Raw genomic sequence first — 16,169 nt, 5'->3', positions numbered from 1 at the left:
CTAATAATATATTCCACTGGCCATTTGGCGGAGTGTTGTCATGGTAACGATTATATACCGCAATCGAAGTCACTTATCGACTCGCGTTTGTTCTCTGTAAAGCAGATGTTTTGCGATAAAAACTTGTCACTTTTGGAAACAACCTCGGCACTTTGAGCCGAAATGGCTGAGGTAATGTATGGTCTGGTCTCTGAGGCCAGAAAGAATCGATTTTCTGCGATACCGAAGCTTACAGGAGAAGGTAAGTTTATTTGAAAATCGAGAACTAACATTTAATTGGGTCTTTGTTTGGTAATTTTCTCTCGCTACAATTGTTTCACATCTCTTGCCCTGATGTTTCAGATATTGTTAGTGTTTGGGACAATGTGTCAAGATTCATCGAAAAACAAATGGCTCTTCAAAAGGTTAGTCGCAACTCCGCGCTCTAAGGATTCGTCTCCTTGCACGTCGAAGGATTAGTCTCCGTCCGCGCTCTTCGCGGGTTTATTTCTCTTTCAGGAGTTCTTTAAGTATAATTATTACATACATCGAAACTTACTTTTGAACGGATTAACTACCGACCACTATGTTGAACGTGCAAGATCCGTGGTAACCATTTTGATTTCGCAAATTCCAACTTTGTTTGAGAAACGCTGTAACAGAATCTTCTATACAATGAATATATGAAGTTCATTTATGAATCTTCTATGTTTCCTGCAGGGTGTATGTGTGCCAGGCCTCGGTATTTTCACCTTCTCGCAAAAAAAGCTGGACGTTGGAAATAACAAATACATTCAGATCCAGAGACCGGTTTTCATGTTGTCCGAGAAGTTTGCGATGACTCACGCTCTTAATTACGCCAAACACCACACCACCGGTAAACTATAATTATAAGAATAGCCTGAATTCTATTTTCTTTCTCTGTGGGGTGCAGGTGTTCCCTGCAGAATTATGTTGTCATTTATTTACTCTACATGCTGCGAGAGAGTTAAAACTTTATTAAGACGTCATTAGGGCCTGGTGAAAATTGAGAGTAGTTATACTAAAAATGTGTAAACTGCTTTGACACTTCGACCTTCTGTATCGATATCAAAATGTAAACGGATATGTGTCATGACTTTGTTATGGTTTATTCTTTTCGTAAGGATTTGAATGCTAAGAAGTGTTTCATTTTGGAGCAACGCCAGAGCAGACAATTTTGACTTCATATAATTTTTTATTTATAGCTATTTAAACTTTTTGAAATGTATGGATTTAGTTTTTTAATTATTAATTAACTTGCATAAAATATGGTAATTTTAAGTTAGAACTTTAAAAATATTTATGTAGATAAATATTTTTTACATAGATACACTTGTAACACCACATCTCAACCACTTTGGCTCTATGATAAGAACACTTTGTAACTTTTAAAATTTTATCGCTCTCGTTGGCCTATTAAAGTGTTTTTTTTTAAGGCAAGGGGTGGTTTCTTTAAATAGAGGGATAAGACAAGTTCAAATTGTTTTTGCCCACCCATCTCCAAGTGACATATTTTGAGACCCCCTTTCCTGCTTACCTATTAGATTTATAAGTCCATGAATTTATTTGCCCTTTTTTCCTTGAAAAATTAAAAACTGACTGCCCCTATCACCCAAACCGTAACATGACTCAATATCTGTCACTGAAACATCGTACTTCACAGTTTCTGTGACGTGACCTCCTTCATAACTGTTGGGGGTAGAATTCTGTCAGACATGAAAATTTTCCTCACTAGCTCTCATATATTCATATAACGACTTTTTTTTTTTGCTACGGTAGGTCAAATTCCAGTGGTGCAGCTTAATTTTGCAGCTCTTTCAAATGAGACACCATTTAACAGAGACACTGTAGAAAGCTGTGTAAAGGAAGTCCTTCAGGCTCTGAGTAGATCTGTACAGGCAAAAAGAAATGTAGAGTTCCATTTTTCTGGGATTGGGCGACTTTCAATAAGGGATTCCAAAGTAAAAATGAAGTTCTACAAGGAATTCTTAAAGAGCATGGATGGTTCTGGCAGCTTAGTTCAGGCAATGTCCAATGTAAGTACTGCTAGCTGAACTCTTGGAAGGTTTGAGTCAGGTATTGTGGTGAGGTATCAAACTCTAAAGTTAACCTTATACAAGCAATTACCTGAAATATCAATAGCCTGTAGGAGGTGGTTGCTTACATGAGTGAGCTGCCTCATGGAGATCCAATCAGGGGGATCGATGTGCATGTTCACACAAAATTAATCCATAGGTCCCAATAGCTTGATCAGTATATAAATTATATATATGAACGTAATAACACAATTTCAAATGCAATTTGGTGTGAATTATAAGCACGAGTAAATTGTTTAAAGACGACAAAATTGCCCTCTTTGAAGAATTTATGAGATATTCCTTGTTTATACCAAATTAAATCAGAAACCAATTGTATCTAATAATGTACGCGAAGAAAGTATAACAGAAAGTTAAGACAGACAAAATTTTGACAGCATGTGCACTGTTTGTAATTTGCACTTGTCTTACAACTTTGCACTTGTCTTATAACTTCGCACTCCATATTACTTAAAAATACACTCTCTTTCATCCAGTCAGAAGCACATAATTTTTCTTGTATATTATGTTTAGAGTGTGAATGCGAATGTAATGTAAGTTTAGAACAAAATATTAATGAAAGAAGTAGGATTTAAGTACTTGCCCTAGATCAAGGTGGTGCTTGAGCACAAACAATGGTCACCCAGTAACACTGTCATTGTGATGGTGACACTGTTCAAAAAAATTGTCAGGATTAACACTTGTCTTGTTTTAGGTGCATGTTGAGAGTTATTACCATGCATGGCAGTTAAATCCGGATGAGCACCAATTATGCTCTGATTATCTTTGCTCTCTCTTAGCGATAATCAATTTAATAGACTGAATTAATTATTTTGATCATTATACTTCTGAGGTCCCCTCTATGAAAAGTTCTGATCTTATCTTACAGAGACCTGGAACAGCAGACTCTGTCTTGTCAGAGCCTGTTAGTCCACGGCCACATACTAGCAACACTCTAGTTCTGCCGAGGTTGGTGAACTTAAATTTTGGAAATGATTAATTCTAAACTTAAGTTTTAATCTTGAAAACTTGACTGTATGATTGCCCATTGTGGTTGTTAACAGTATCCTCTTATTTGAATGTTTTGGGCAACTTAAAATTATTTTCTTCCACATGCTCATAGACTTTCTCCATTTATCATCATGTACAAACCTTTTTTAAAATCAGCATTCAGATTAATTAATTATGATATTTTTTTACTCAAAATTGATAATGTATAAGAATTTGTTGCATGAATTATGATGTGACAATTTTTGGTATTTAGTTTGAGTGTAATAGTTTACTTTGTTCATTAATTTACTGTAGGATTACCCCAGGGGAGAGTGGAAGCCCAGGAAAAAGCGCTGGTAAAGAAGGTATGCCCACCATAACAGAACAGGATGAAGAAGATAATGGACAGGGTGAAGATGTGAGGGAAGAGGTCACCACCTCTGATAAAGAAATGCCACAGGAACAGGTGGAGGGAGGGTCCGTACCAGTTATGGAACCACAATTAGGAAAGCAAGAACAACCCACAGAAGAGGAAGGTGAGCTGATTTACTGAGAAAAAAATAGATATTAATGAATTGAATGTTTTGACATTCATTGAACTACCCTGGAGGGTGTTTTGAGTCATGAGCATCTCCCCCACCCTGTAATGATTCCCAGACTTGTCAGGTCTTGACTCCCTTGCTCCTCCAGACATCTGCAGTTTGTCAATGAGTTTATGTTTCATATTAACAAAGATTTAGTAATACACAATGTAATGCTAAGATTTCGTAAACTTATCTCTAAAGATACTCTACTAAGATTGTATAAGGCTTTTATTATGCCACATTTTAACTATTGTTCGTCTGTATGGCACTTTTGTGGTGCGCGTAGTACTGAGAAGATAGATACTTTAAACAAGCGAATTCTTAGAGTTATCTTGCAGGATTATAATTCTCCGTATGACTCTCTACTTAGCAAAGTTAACTCCAAATCTCTGTATAAAAGATGCCTTCAGACTTTCTTAATTATATTGTACAAGAGCTTGTTTTTTAACTGCTATCCAGGCTATCTAAAGAATATATATGTTTAGTTTCCAGTCTGTATCCTATAATCTACGCGGAAATTATATTTTGTCTCTACCGTCTACAAAAACTACTACTTATGGTCTTCACTCCTTTTCATATATGGCTTCAAAACTATGGAACTCTCTTCCGAACTCTTTTAGAACGTCTGACTTTTCTGATTTCAAGCGCAAGATTCTACAGTATGACTCTTTCTCATAGTTAAATTTTAGAATGTTACAATTTTACATTTTACATTTTAGTAGTATTCAGAATTATACTTGTAACTCGAAGATACTAGCTTATTCTTTAGCTACTCCAAATTCGAGATTAAATAAAGTATATGTATGTATGTATGTATGTATGTACATAGACACGTAAAAATGAGCGATACTTGTATATCGCTCATTTTTACGAGTTTATGTTGAATGGTGATGTCAGCTTTGAAGATATCATTAATTATTCAAGCTTGACAGAGAATATTATTTTTATTTTTTTATCACAATGAAAAAATATTTCATTTGTCATTTTTAGTATGAAATATTACCTTTATAAACCACTGCAGATGTGAATAATTTTTCTGAATTGAAATTTTCAGCACAAGTATAATTTCCCTAAAATGTTTTAAACATGGAATAGATGGCAGTAAATGATATGGTATCTTCTTAATAATTTCTTCCAATTCATATATGTCCCTGCCAAAACCAAACAAGACAACCTGCTGAAATTGAACTGTTTGATTTGGCACTGACAGTAGTGACCAGAGGTTACTACATATCCTGCTGGCTGGTTTTGTAAGTAAACAAAATGGAAAGTCAAAAGTATGTAAAATATTCTGCACGAGGTTAATTAAGGGTAAGTTTCTTGTCTATAATTTGTGGATTCCATGTCTCTCCAATGATATTACTGGTTTGAGATGTCCTCCTGTATTTTGAAGCTTTGCCTAATTATAGTAACCTTGAAGTTATTAAAGTTATGAATTTTTAATAAATTTTGTGTCTGTGCTCTCATAGCAACAGTGTACAAATTGTTTAAGAAGCCAAAAGTTTTACTCATGGCTGTAAAGATACAGTAAGTTGTAGCAGTGCGCATGGTAACCACACTATTTCTGATATTTTGTTTGATATTGTGAAGAAGCTGCACACTTAAGTTGTGAAGCCCTGCATAAACATTCAAGGTCATTTTGTTTATGATGCCAGCCTACTCCAAAAAACGTAGTCCTAATTCTTACAACAGTCTCATGAGTACATTTTCAAGAATTTATAACTTACTGGATCATCCATCCAAGGACAACTACACAAGCAAATACAGTCGATACAATTTCTTTGTAACTGGCACTGCATGCAATAATGGAAGTGTAGATGATGGTAATCACAGTGATAAAGAAGCTAAAACAGGTCAGTCATTAATGGCTATAACTGAATGCATGCTTAAAGAACAAAGCTACAGTCACTGTACTGTACTTAACTGTAATACTGTGCAGTATCAAAGAAGTAAAATTTACACATTTTCAAATAGAAAGTTTGTCTATTAAGTTTGACTGGTATGAACTAAAATCAACCATGTCACAAGAAAGATGTCCTTAAATACTACTTGAAAATGTGTAAATTTTATTTCTTTATTTTCTATCATTTATCACTGAGTATTTTTTTAATTTTTGATTTTCTGGTTTTTTTTATGTATAAGTAATACTTTGTCCAATTGTCGTTATTGGTACTTCTCAAAAACTCTTTGATCTAGTTCGCCCAATTGGAGCTGAATGTTCAATACCAATGACTATTTAATGTACTGCATTCCCAGAGAATATTCTAATGTTAGTTAAAATTTTAGTTTTCCCTTTTTGAGTTTTACTGACTTTTTACACTAATGAAACAGTGATGCCAACAATTATTTTTCTACTGTGTTTGCTAAACAGTGTCGGAATTAATCTTTTCAATTAAAGGGAACCAATTGTACATGGTGTAAATGAAATCAATTGTATTTGACTGGTAGGTGAGATAACAAACAAGGAATTGATCACCACAGGTTCATTTTTAGAGAAGAAGTTGTTTGTGATGCAGATTTCTGAACATGCACCAAAAATCCTCAGGCAATAAAACAATCTGGATCCAAAGAATAACTTTTTGATGTATTTACATCTCAAAAAAGGGTCTGTCTTACTCATGACATAATTTTTTACCTAGTAAAAATCCTCAGTTGATGAAATGTTTTGGATCCAGAGAATAACTTTATGATTTATCTACATCTTTTTTTTGAAATGCGTACACCTGTATACACTAGTTTTCAGTAGTGTGATATGTACTGCCAGTAATATATTTTTTTATGATAGCAATTCTGAGTATATAATTGTCAAAGTTTTTCATCTTGAAGTATATATTCCTACAATACTTTATTTGTGCCTAGATTCATAGTTTGTGGTCTGTTTTAAATTTAAACCCCAGGATACTGATCAGGATATTGAAAATAATTCAAACAGCAAACGTGGTTGATGATATGCTTACTTGGCAGTTGTGTGAACTTCTTGAACAATTTAAATCTTATTACTTTTTGTAATAATAATTAAATATTATTTTATTCTGCATTTTTATCAGCAAACTCCTTTTGTTTTATGCTCAAAAACCTTGGGCAAAATATTTTATTATTGCAATGTTTTATTTCAATTTCTCTATTAATTTTTTTCGAGTATTTAAATCTGGTTAATTAAGACTCATTGCTAATTAGAGTGGTACATATTTATCTTTCTAATGGTTTCATTCACCATAGCTTTCAGAAAGATTTTAAAGGAGACATATTTGATAAATTATTGATGTCATTGTACTCATTGTAATGAAGTTCAGGTTCTATCACAATTCTGTTATTAATGATGCATGGTTATCAGTCTGGTGATTTCTCACTACTCACCCAAGGATAGAATATACTACTTATAAACTATTTAAAAAAAGTCACATGATTTTGGTGTCATCCATAGCAACAGAATGTTTAACTTTGCTCAACACCTCTGCTTCAAGGTTTGATCCTCTTTTGATGCTGGTTTAGATTTACAATGGCCATAGCCGTTAACAATAATCACAAAACAGGTCTTCCTTTCTTGACCAGAAAACAAGCTTTGGTTTTCAACATAAAATCATTTCCACAGTTTGCGACAAAATTGAATCAAGTTAAATTTTTGGCAAGGACTTGTGGGACATTTTCAACACCACTAAATTATCACTATGTGTCAAGTAAGGCTATATTTAGTAAACTTTGTGTGAAATATCCAGATTGTTCAAACTTATATTTAGTTATCGCGCCTGTATTTCACCATTTAAAGAATTACTGAACTGTTAATTTGTTGTATAAGAGGAAAAATCACTATCTGTAATTGCTTTCAGTGAACATATATTAAGCAAAGTTCAAGTTTTACATTTTTTTCTTTAAAAGCTGATGAACATAAAAAACTCAAAGACAGCTATCTCCTAGTACTTCAAGTAACTGGATTTGAATATTTTAGAAGCACTTACAATCACCAAATATGCGCACCTTCAGTTGTTTTTTTTTCCTTTGATGAGTGACATTTGATGCCATTTATGATTTAACCTAATAAATATGTGCTGTGCTGTAGTGAAATAGCTTGAGGGTGAAGAAGGAGAAAAATGCATTTTGGCAATGAGTCATTAATGGTTTTCATTAAAAAAAAAACGCAGTTAAGAAGGAGAATAGTGTAGAACAAGAGGATAATTTACCACATAATGGCTCCTTATTGGAGTTAACATTGCTCCAATCTCCAATGCCTAATGACCACCTTGGTTTTGCTCATTGTAACATTTGTTATGTTCATGAACTGTTTTTTTCTTAATTAAAGACTTTTTCCCCAGATTTTCTGTAGTTTTAATAGCTACCTACTCACCTTCAGTGTCATTTTTCAGCCGTTCCAAAAAGTGCATCAAGGCTCTCCCCTCCCACTGGGCCACGGAGTCCTCTTCAAACTGCCAAAGTCTCCGGTGTGATTTACAGCACCCCTGAAGCCTCCCTGACACTGCCCCCTCCCCCACCACCGCCCCTCCCCCCACCCAGGAGCCCATCCAAGACGAATCCATCCAGGGGCATCAGAGGAGCTACTGTTTACAAGAATACAAGGAGTCCGGCTCAGGAGGCAACCAAACGCGAGCAATCCCCTACTGAGTAAGGAAGAGAGTCTCTACAGTCTCCTGTTTCTCTATCTAGATCGAGGCATGCTATGCTGTTGATGGTCTGGTTTGTCAGATCTAAAAGGAAAAATATTTGAATACAGCATATCCCGTTATAGCGGGTTGCTTCTTCATGTAGAAGTTGATAGCTGGAATGACTAGACATTTTTTAGTCAAATGTAGTTAAGTTCATGTATTTTTGTTCCTACTGATTACAACCATGACGTTATAATCTGGAAAAAAAAAAGATAAAGACTGAGAATTACTTGAAGCTGTTGAACCTTTTTCGTCTTAACAAAACTATCCTCCGGAAATAATTATTCCATTTCATTTGGATAACCAGGTGTATTCACAGTGAAAGAGCAGGACAAGAATTGTGCTACCTCTGCCATCAACGTTCTCAGAAAAATATACCTATTTACTTTGCGGAGGAACGGCGTCAACGAGAACTTGAACAAGATCGCCTCCTACAACAGTATCAAGAGCAGAAGGACGCTGAGACTATTCTTAAAGACCAGGTTTCTACAAAGCCATAGAGCAATACTTACACAGTTTTTTTTTTCAGTGAATGTAAACAATATTACAATATTACACATTTTAAACCAATCTGTTCAGGCTCGCACACAAACAACACACACAAGTTGCGATAGCAACTGTCTTAGAAAGGCAGAATGTGTTCCAAAAATTTGTCTGGCGGTCTAACTAGACGAAAATACATGTACAGTACCTGTTGATAAACAGCAAACGAGCAGCCCTACGCCTCTTTTTTCCAAACTTCGGTAGGATCTCCTAATGTCTTTACCCTTTACAACCCAACATCACTATACATATTCTCCATATTATTCTATATACGTTACCTAGTAAGCCGACAGGGAGAATTTGTTTGACAATCAAGAACCTGTCCAGTTGATGATCATATCCTTTACTCTAATGACATTACTATTTGATTCAGGGGTGATAGTGTTACGAGAGACTAGGTGCTAGTCACTCTTATGGGCTAAGAGGTTCTTATGCTTCTTTTGGTATTTTATGTGCAGGGAAAGACCTTAGAAAACCGCCGTTATAACCAGAAGGTGGCTGCCTTTAATCTTGGGGTATCTGAGGCAATCAAGGTATTATAAAATGAAGATTTATCTATTTAAAGTGAATAACTATTGGTTTGATTTCACTTAGAGTTTACCTATAGCTTTTATTCATGAATGCCTCCACTTTGGTTTCAGGAGAAACTCAGCACAAGACCTACAGAATTTTCTGTAAGTGTTATTTAGTTACTTCGTGTAAATAGTTTGAATCTCTGATATCTTTAAAACACTGCTTAGGTACATACAGGCTGTAATTAACCAAATTGTCGAACTTTTAAACAAGTCTTGTGTCAAGTTCACAACTGTTGTCGTGAGTTATTTCAGTTAATGAAATATTGAAGCCGTCAGTACAATCCTAATTAACAATTGGTTCATGCTTTAGCGTGCACTATCGAGTTATGGAGCACGCGGGAAGTTTGGAGAGCACGAAAGAAGCGTAAGAGTTGCCCGAGGCGATAGCCGAGGGAAACTCTAGCTTCTTGAGTGCTCTCCAAACTTCCCACGTGCTCCATAACTCGATAGTGCACAGCTGAAAGCATGAACCAATTGTTTTAGAACATAGCCGGTGGAATTGTGCATCAAATCCGACGCGAAAAACGGACAACAATATCAGTTGAAGCGAATCGTGACGGCGCTGTTTCCGAGTCTCCTTTTCCTTTGTTTTTCTCTCTTTCTGCCTCATTTAAGAGCTCTAGCCCAAGGGAAAAGGTCGAAACATTGTCTTCGTTTTCGGACTAGTAGGCCGAGTTTCTGTTTGTATCCATTATTGTCGCGAAATATATTTTTCCCCGCGCTAACAATGGCCGCTCGCGCGAAAAAAAAAGTTCTGGCGAAGTCGGATTTGCTGACGTTATCAGCGTGCACTATCGGGATTTTGAGCACGCTCACGTATAATGAATTTAATTGCGCGACTCTGCTAGCTATGTTCTAAGAATGAATACCTAATACGTTGGGGAGAATTAATGTATCACTCATGTACCATTACGATTCTTGCAGAGGTCCTACTTGTTCCAGAACAGACCTCTTACCCCACCCCGGTACATAAAACAGGATGAGTATGGTAGAGAACTGGGTGGTCAGGTAAGTGTTTGTTTTTATTTATGCTTGTTCCTACCAATTAATTGAGTGCATGTAGTCAGAGATACACTGTAGCTACATAATGCACAGGGTATACGGTTTCAGTCCAGCATTATGTTTTATGGTCGTTGCTTGTGTCGTATTTTCAGGTTCTCACAAAACAGGAGAAGCTAAGTAAACTGAAGAGGGAGCAGGAATTTCTTGAAAGACTGGAGCAAGTACAGCTGGCAGAGGAGTAAGTTAAAAAAATACATTATTCTGCAATTATCAAGTTTGAAACAAATAAGGTTCGAATGACCACAGAAGAAGGAAAATGATTAACAAACAAGCAACACTATGGAAGTTAACTTTGATGTATGCGGCCACGTACCCATGGTTTACTTGCTCTGTGGCCTTCGATGGTGTGAGTTCTATTTAAAAATTATTCGCCGAAGGCGAGGTGAATATCGTCGTATAATCCCCGAGACGAAGTCGAGGGGATTATTCGACCATATTCACCGAACCTGAGGCGAATAATTGTTTTAGTATAATTTCAGAGCTGAACAACAGAGAAATTTCTAAAATCATAACATTTTAGTAACATTTATTAACTTTTTATTTTAACATTTTATATAAACCCCGTGGAGCGGTTTGTATAGCGTCATATAAGGAACCGATCGACCAATCAGATTGCTGGAAACTCTTTGCTCAGCTCTGAAATTATACTAAATCGGAATACACCGCTATGGTCTTGTTCGGTACCAGGGTTTTAATCAATGACATAAAGTTTCAACCGCATTTTATTACCGTCACCTTGTCTCTCACCCAACAGTCCACAAGGCCAAACCTTTAAAACCTTAGATTTAATGGCAAGGATAATGCTTTTAGATTTACCGTCTTGTCAAAGGAATGTTTTGATTCGTTGCTATTCCAGTTTGGCTTTACAACGAGAGCAGTACTTGAGGGAGAAGAAAATGGGCAGTGATGCCTATCGCAAGGCGCTAGATGCACAGGTGAATTATTCAATCATTTTCACTCGTTGCCTTCATTCTCTGAAGAAATGTTCGAAGGGTGAAGTGAAGTTAGTAAATAAAAAATTCACAGCCCAATGGTCATTGGGAAGGGAAAATGAAGGGAAAATGGAAAGTTAGTGTAGTATCTAGGTATGCAAACAGGCAGTTGGACAGGCAGGCAAGTGGACGAATAGACAACCATACAGACAAACAAATAGACTGACAATAAGTTTAATAGCTATGAAGTTTGAAAACAACCTCGAACGTGATTCATAATCCTTTATCAAGAAGGCATAGTGGCGATGCTCGCTTACTAATCAGATATATATTTAGAAGAAGAGGAGTAAAATAGTAGCTATTAGCGATGCAAAAGTGCTTTTGGCATCAACTTCTACGGTGAATTTACCTTGTGTACATGTAGACTAATATCAGGAAGAGAGCGACTTGTTCGTTACGTCCTTCCCCGGAGTTGTTGCGTCTGCCGAAGCCTCAGATTATTGTGCCGTTCTCTCACGCGGCAGTACTGCGTCTGCAGGGACGTCCCGGAGGAAGAACGGTAGAGTGCATAGTCACAGTAGTTACAATTATTTGTAGGATGATAGTGTTAGCAGGAAATGCTTCGGCTAGCTAGTAGTTTTAGAAATTTTGAAAGCAGTTTGTTTACTAGCTTGGTATCTAGAAGGTTAGTGAGAATGTAAGTGTAGAAGTCTTTTAGCGTTACACGTAGACAGGTTAAAAAGCTAGCCTGTTCAGGTTCAATTATACGATGAGTTCAAGTAATTTATTACTTATATTTTTATGGCAGCCAGCGCTACGTCTGCGGACCGGAGGTGTCGACTTCTGATATGTTTCGCGGGCGACTCCTATAAATAGCCGACAGGTTTCCCTTGGGTCCTTTGGCCTTGGAGTTTTCATCCAGTGTCACGTTTGATTTGCAACAGTTGTCTTAGATTGTTTCAGCTGGGTCGCTACCCACAAAATATAGAGAAATTCTATTTCCCCTCGGAACTGGTCGGGCACATGAGACCCATAGCCGTTTGACAAAAAAAGCACACTTTCGCCAATAAATAAATAAACCTGGAGTTGCCAGTTTTTAGCCATTTTGCCACATAGTAGTTCTTCGTACGTAAGATCATTTTGCCACATAGTAGTTCTTCTCTACGTAAGATCATATTGAACGTATTTTACAGGTGCGCTTTAAACCCCTCCCTATCCCTGCTCTGGAACCAGACTCTAAGATACCTATATTCGGTATTCTTGATGCGACTGAAGAGAAATTATTGGAAAGAAAGACACGAGCACATCAGCTTTATCAAGAACAGCTCGAGATGGTGGCGCAGAGAAAGAGGGATGCTATTCTAAAGGATCTGCGAAATCAGAAAGAGGAGTCAGACATGCTTGAAAGAACTCGTAGAGAGTGAGTTTTTAAACCTGACTTAATCTGATAACTCCGAAAAGGGTCAGCATATAACATCTTACGATTCAGAACTAGAGGCACCAAGGGACCGGTCAGTATCCATCACCCGAAGGGAGGGGAGGGGGTGGTAACCATAAAGTTTTTCCAAATTCCCTCAGCTCCTCATTTGTTGCTTGCAAGCTAATACTTTTATGCGTCCTTTGTCTTTATGTCTTTTAGTATGATTTTGGACCGCGCCTTTCGACATCAAGAGCGCGTAGACGTTCGTCGTTCACTTGAAGATTCCTGGGCGGCAAGTGTGTGTCGCAAAAAAGATCAAGAACATGAAGAACGCCGCCGTACACAGAGTCCAGGCATGCTGATACATGAACAGTGCGATAAATACCATCGGTGCAAACAGTGTGGCAGGCGGCCCTCGAACTGCGGTGAATCGAACGTGTGGAGCGATTCGCGATACATGCCTGGATCAAGACTCATAGTTTAGAACACTCCTACTTATCGGATGACTTTCTTGAAAATTTTACGCTGACTAAGCTAAATACCGGTTAAACGAGGACAAATACGAACACTTTGCCTTAACCTTACTGGAAATGTGTGGAATTATTTATTTATTATTGTAATATTATTTGTACAATTGTGAAGGAACGATTGTGATGAAAGATCGGACTCAAATTTTTCGAATTGAAGGAGACCATAAGACTGGACGATTGGTTCCACTTACGGATTAGATTTCCTTCTATCTTGATAGTTTTTATCCCTTTTTATCTGCATTTTTTTAAGAGGGAACCCCTGTGATGTACCTTTTGATATTTCTACAGTTAATACGATGAAGAATCTACAAGGAGGTACCTTGTCGATGTCAGAGTGAATTTTAACACGACAGTTTCTAAGGCACCAGCACGCTCCACTTCAGACAGTTCCGACGACGTAGTATTATCTTGAATAACTCATGGATCAAGAAAAGTCAATAACAAGCACAATTCTAACCTAATTGTTTAGTAACGAACTAAACACCGCGTGATGACAAGCGTCTTCAGCTTAGTAGCTCTGCTCGGATACAATTGTAAATACCGCTAATAAAACAGTATTTGATTAACTCTTGTCTTCCTTCATATAATCTTTCAAAATATGTATATGTGAAGTACATCACAATTATTTTGAAAATCAGCCGCGCTTGTCTGGATGGAAAACGCGCTCAACGCGGGTACGGGATGTGGAAAACAAGGGGTCTGGTGGAAAACACGGGGTTCTGGTGGAAAATGCGGGTACCATTTATTCGTAGTTTTGTAAGCGCGATGCTAATCCAACAACGTCCTTTTCGTACTCTATGCCAAAATCGCTCATAGTATTTTGCTATATCCTTCAAGGAGAGTATAAATTTGGACGCGGACACTGAATAGCCAGTTTACCCGAGACAATGGAAAATTAATTTACTTCAATTTTGTTGTTTACCTCGATTACTTTTCACGCCAGTGCGTGCCGCTTAGCAAAAAATATAAAGTTATATAATTTTGCGTAGATTAGAGTGACGATTTGACAGGTTTTCAGACCTCTCCCCATTGTTACTGAATCCCACTCTAAACGAAGCTGTTCACAACCTATTTCACACATTATTTGTCACACTCGATTAAAACACGTACTCGTTTAACTCAGTATGCAAAGAGGAATCCAAGATAATCTAGATCAACCAAAAGCACAAGAGATTTTACGCTTCTAGTCACATACGCATGGATGATCCCGCCATTTTAGCTACTTTAGTTATCCGCGCTGAAGCAGGAGCATCGCAAACGTGCTACGTCATTTCTACTCAGTCAATCAGCGGTTTTTCCACCGTGTCGAACGTACATTCAGGCTCAATCTCGAGCCCAGGGTCAGTTTGGCTCTTTGTCAGGGAATCAAGACCCTTGACGACGTTCATCACACTGTGGAGACGGTTCTGTTTTAATGTGTTGCCTTTTGGAATCAGTTCCGGTTCTGAGAAATTCCAGAAGACCATAAACCAAATCCTGTTGGATTTGGAGGGTGTGGAGTGCAATATGGACGACGTGCTCGTCCATGGTAAAGAGCAACAGCAGCACGATGAGAGGCTAGAAGCAGTTCTCAAGCGTCTGTTGGAGGCCAGCGTAACACTCAACCTCGACAAGTGTGTCTTCAGCACCAAGCAAGTCAAGTTTCTGGGACATGTCATTAGTTCCAATAGAGTTGAAGTTGACCCAGACAAAATAATAGCAATTACAGACCTCCCACCACCCACAAATTTGCAGGAAGTGAGAACGTTCCTAGGCATGGTAACCCAACTTAGGAAGTTTTCAGATCACCTCGCAGACAAGACTAGAAGCATCAGAGAGCTTCTCCTAAAAGGGAACCAGTGGAAATGGGGAAACGCCCAGCAGAAAACCTTCGAGCAAATCAAAGTAGATATCGTGAGAGCTCCAGTACTAGAACTGTATCATTCTAACAAGGAAACAAAGGTAGCTGCGGATGCATCTTCCTACGGACTAACGAAGGAGTAGTACTTCAGTTCCAACCAGACAAGTCTTGGAGACCGATATCCGTTCTGTCGAGAGCGTTGACACCCATCGAATCAAGTTATGCACAGATAGAAAAAGAAGCCCTGGCGCTGACTTGGGCCTCCGAGAGATCATGGGAATTCATCATTGGAAATTCAATTTTTGTGGAAACAGACCACAAGCCTTTGGTCCCATTGTTGAGCACACACTCGCTAGACCAACTCTCACCAAGAATCCAGAGATTCAGGATGCGGTTTTAAAGAGATCATTCACGTCCCTAGGAAAAAGACGTACATCGCTGATGCACTGTCAAGGCTCCACGCCCAGCATACACATCCTCAGCGTACTATTGCTGATGATGAGATGACAGCACATGTTGCAAGCGTAATCACAGGCCTCCCAGCCTTGGAGACGAGATTGCAGCAAATTATAGAAGCTCAGGAAGAAGATCCAGTCTGCAGACAGATGAAAATTGCTCCGAAGGTTGGCCTGACAAGCACTCATTGAATGATGCTATGAAATCTTACTGGTCAACCAGGGGTGAAATTACTGTTTTACAGAACATCTTCCTAAAAGGAACCAGAGTTGCCATACCATCGTCCATGCAGCTAGAGATCCTGGACAAGATACACGAAGGTCATCAAGGGATTACCTTGGAGCGAGCCAAAAGTTCTGTGTGGTGGCCAGGACTGAGCAGAGAAATCCAAGATTTAGTACAGCTGTGCAGGACCTGTGCACTACACGAGGACAACAAGCCAGAGCCACTCATTGAAACACCCTTGCTTGATCGTCCATGGCAAATCGTAGCCACAGACCTCTT

General features: G+C 38.0%; 1 protein-coding gene across 2 annotated transcripts; it reads left to right on the top strand.

Moving 5' to 3' along the window:
* The first annotated feature begins 39 nt into the window (after window positions 1–39).
* Window positions 40–13,935, top strand: LOC111322683 (coiled-coil domain-containing protein 81). Of its 2 annotated transcripts, XM_088730506.1 has the most exons (16): window positions 40–241; window positions 343–404; window positions 700–856; window positions 1,780–2,036; window positions 2,965–3,044; window positions 3,381–3,601; window positions 8,011–8,266; window positions 8,615–8,789; window positions 9,309–9,383; window positions 9,492–9,524; window positions 10,350–10,433; window positions 10,580–10,665; window positions 11,344–11,422; window positions 11,844–11,978; window positions 12,613–12,839; window positions 13,059–13,423. In XM_088730506.1, the coding sequence occupies exons 1-16, from the start codon at window positions 163–165 to the stop codon at window positions 13,321–13,323; spliced, it is 2,271 nt and encodes a 756-aa protein (XP_088586632.1). In that variant the 5' UTR covers window positions 40–162; the 3' UTR covers window positions 13,324–13,423. The 2 variants fall into 2 exon arrangements, with proteins under 2 accessions (XP_088586632.1, XP_088586631.1); XM_088730505.1 differs by lacking the exon at window positions 11,844–11,978 and having other exon boundaries at window positions 13,059–13,935.
* The last annotated feature ends 2,234 nt before the right edge of the window (window positions 13,936–16,169 follow it).

Source organism: Stylophora pistillata, chromosome 8, assembly GCF_964205215.1.
Source record: "Stylophora pistillata chromosome 8, jaStyPist1.2, whole genome shotgun sequence".
Taxonomy (NCBI): domain Eukaryota; kingdom Metazoa; phylum Cnidaria; class Anthozoa; order Scleractinia; family Pocilloporidae; genus Stylophora; species Stylophora pistillata.
Note: the sequence above shows the minus strand (reverse complement) of the source record. Positions and strands in the feature narration are given on the sequence as shown.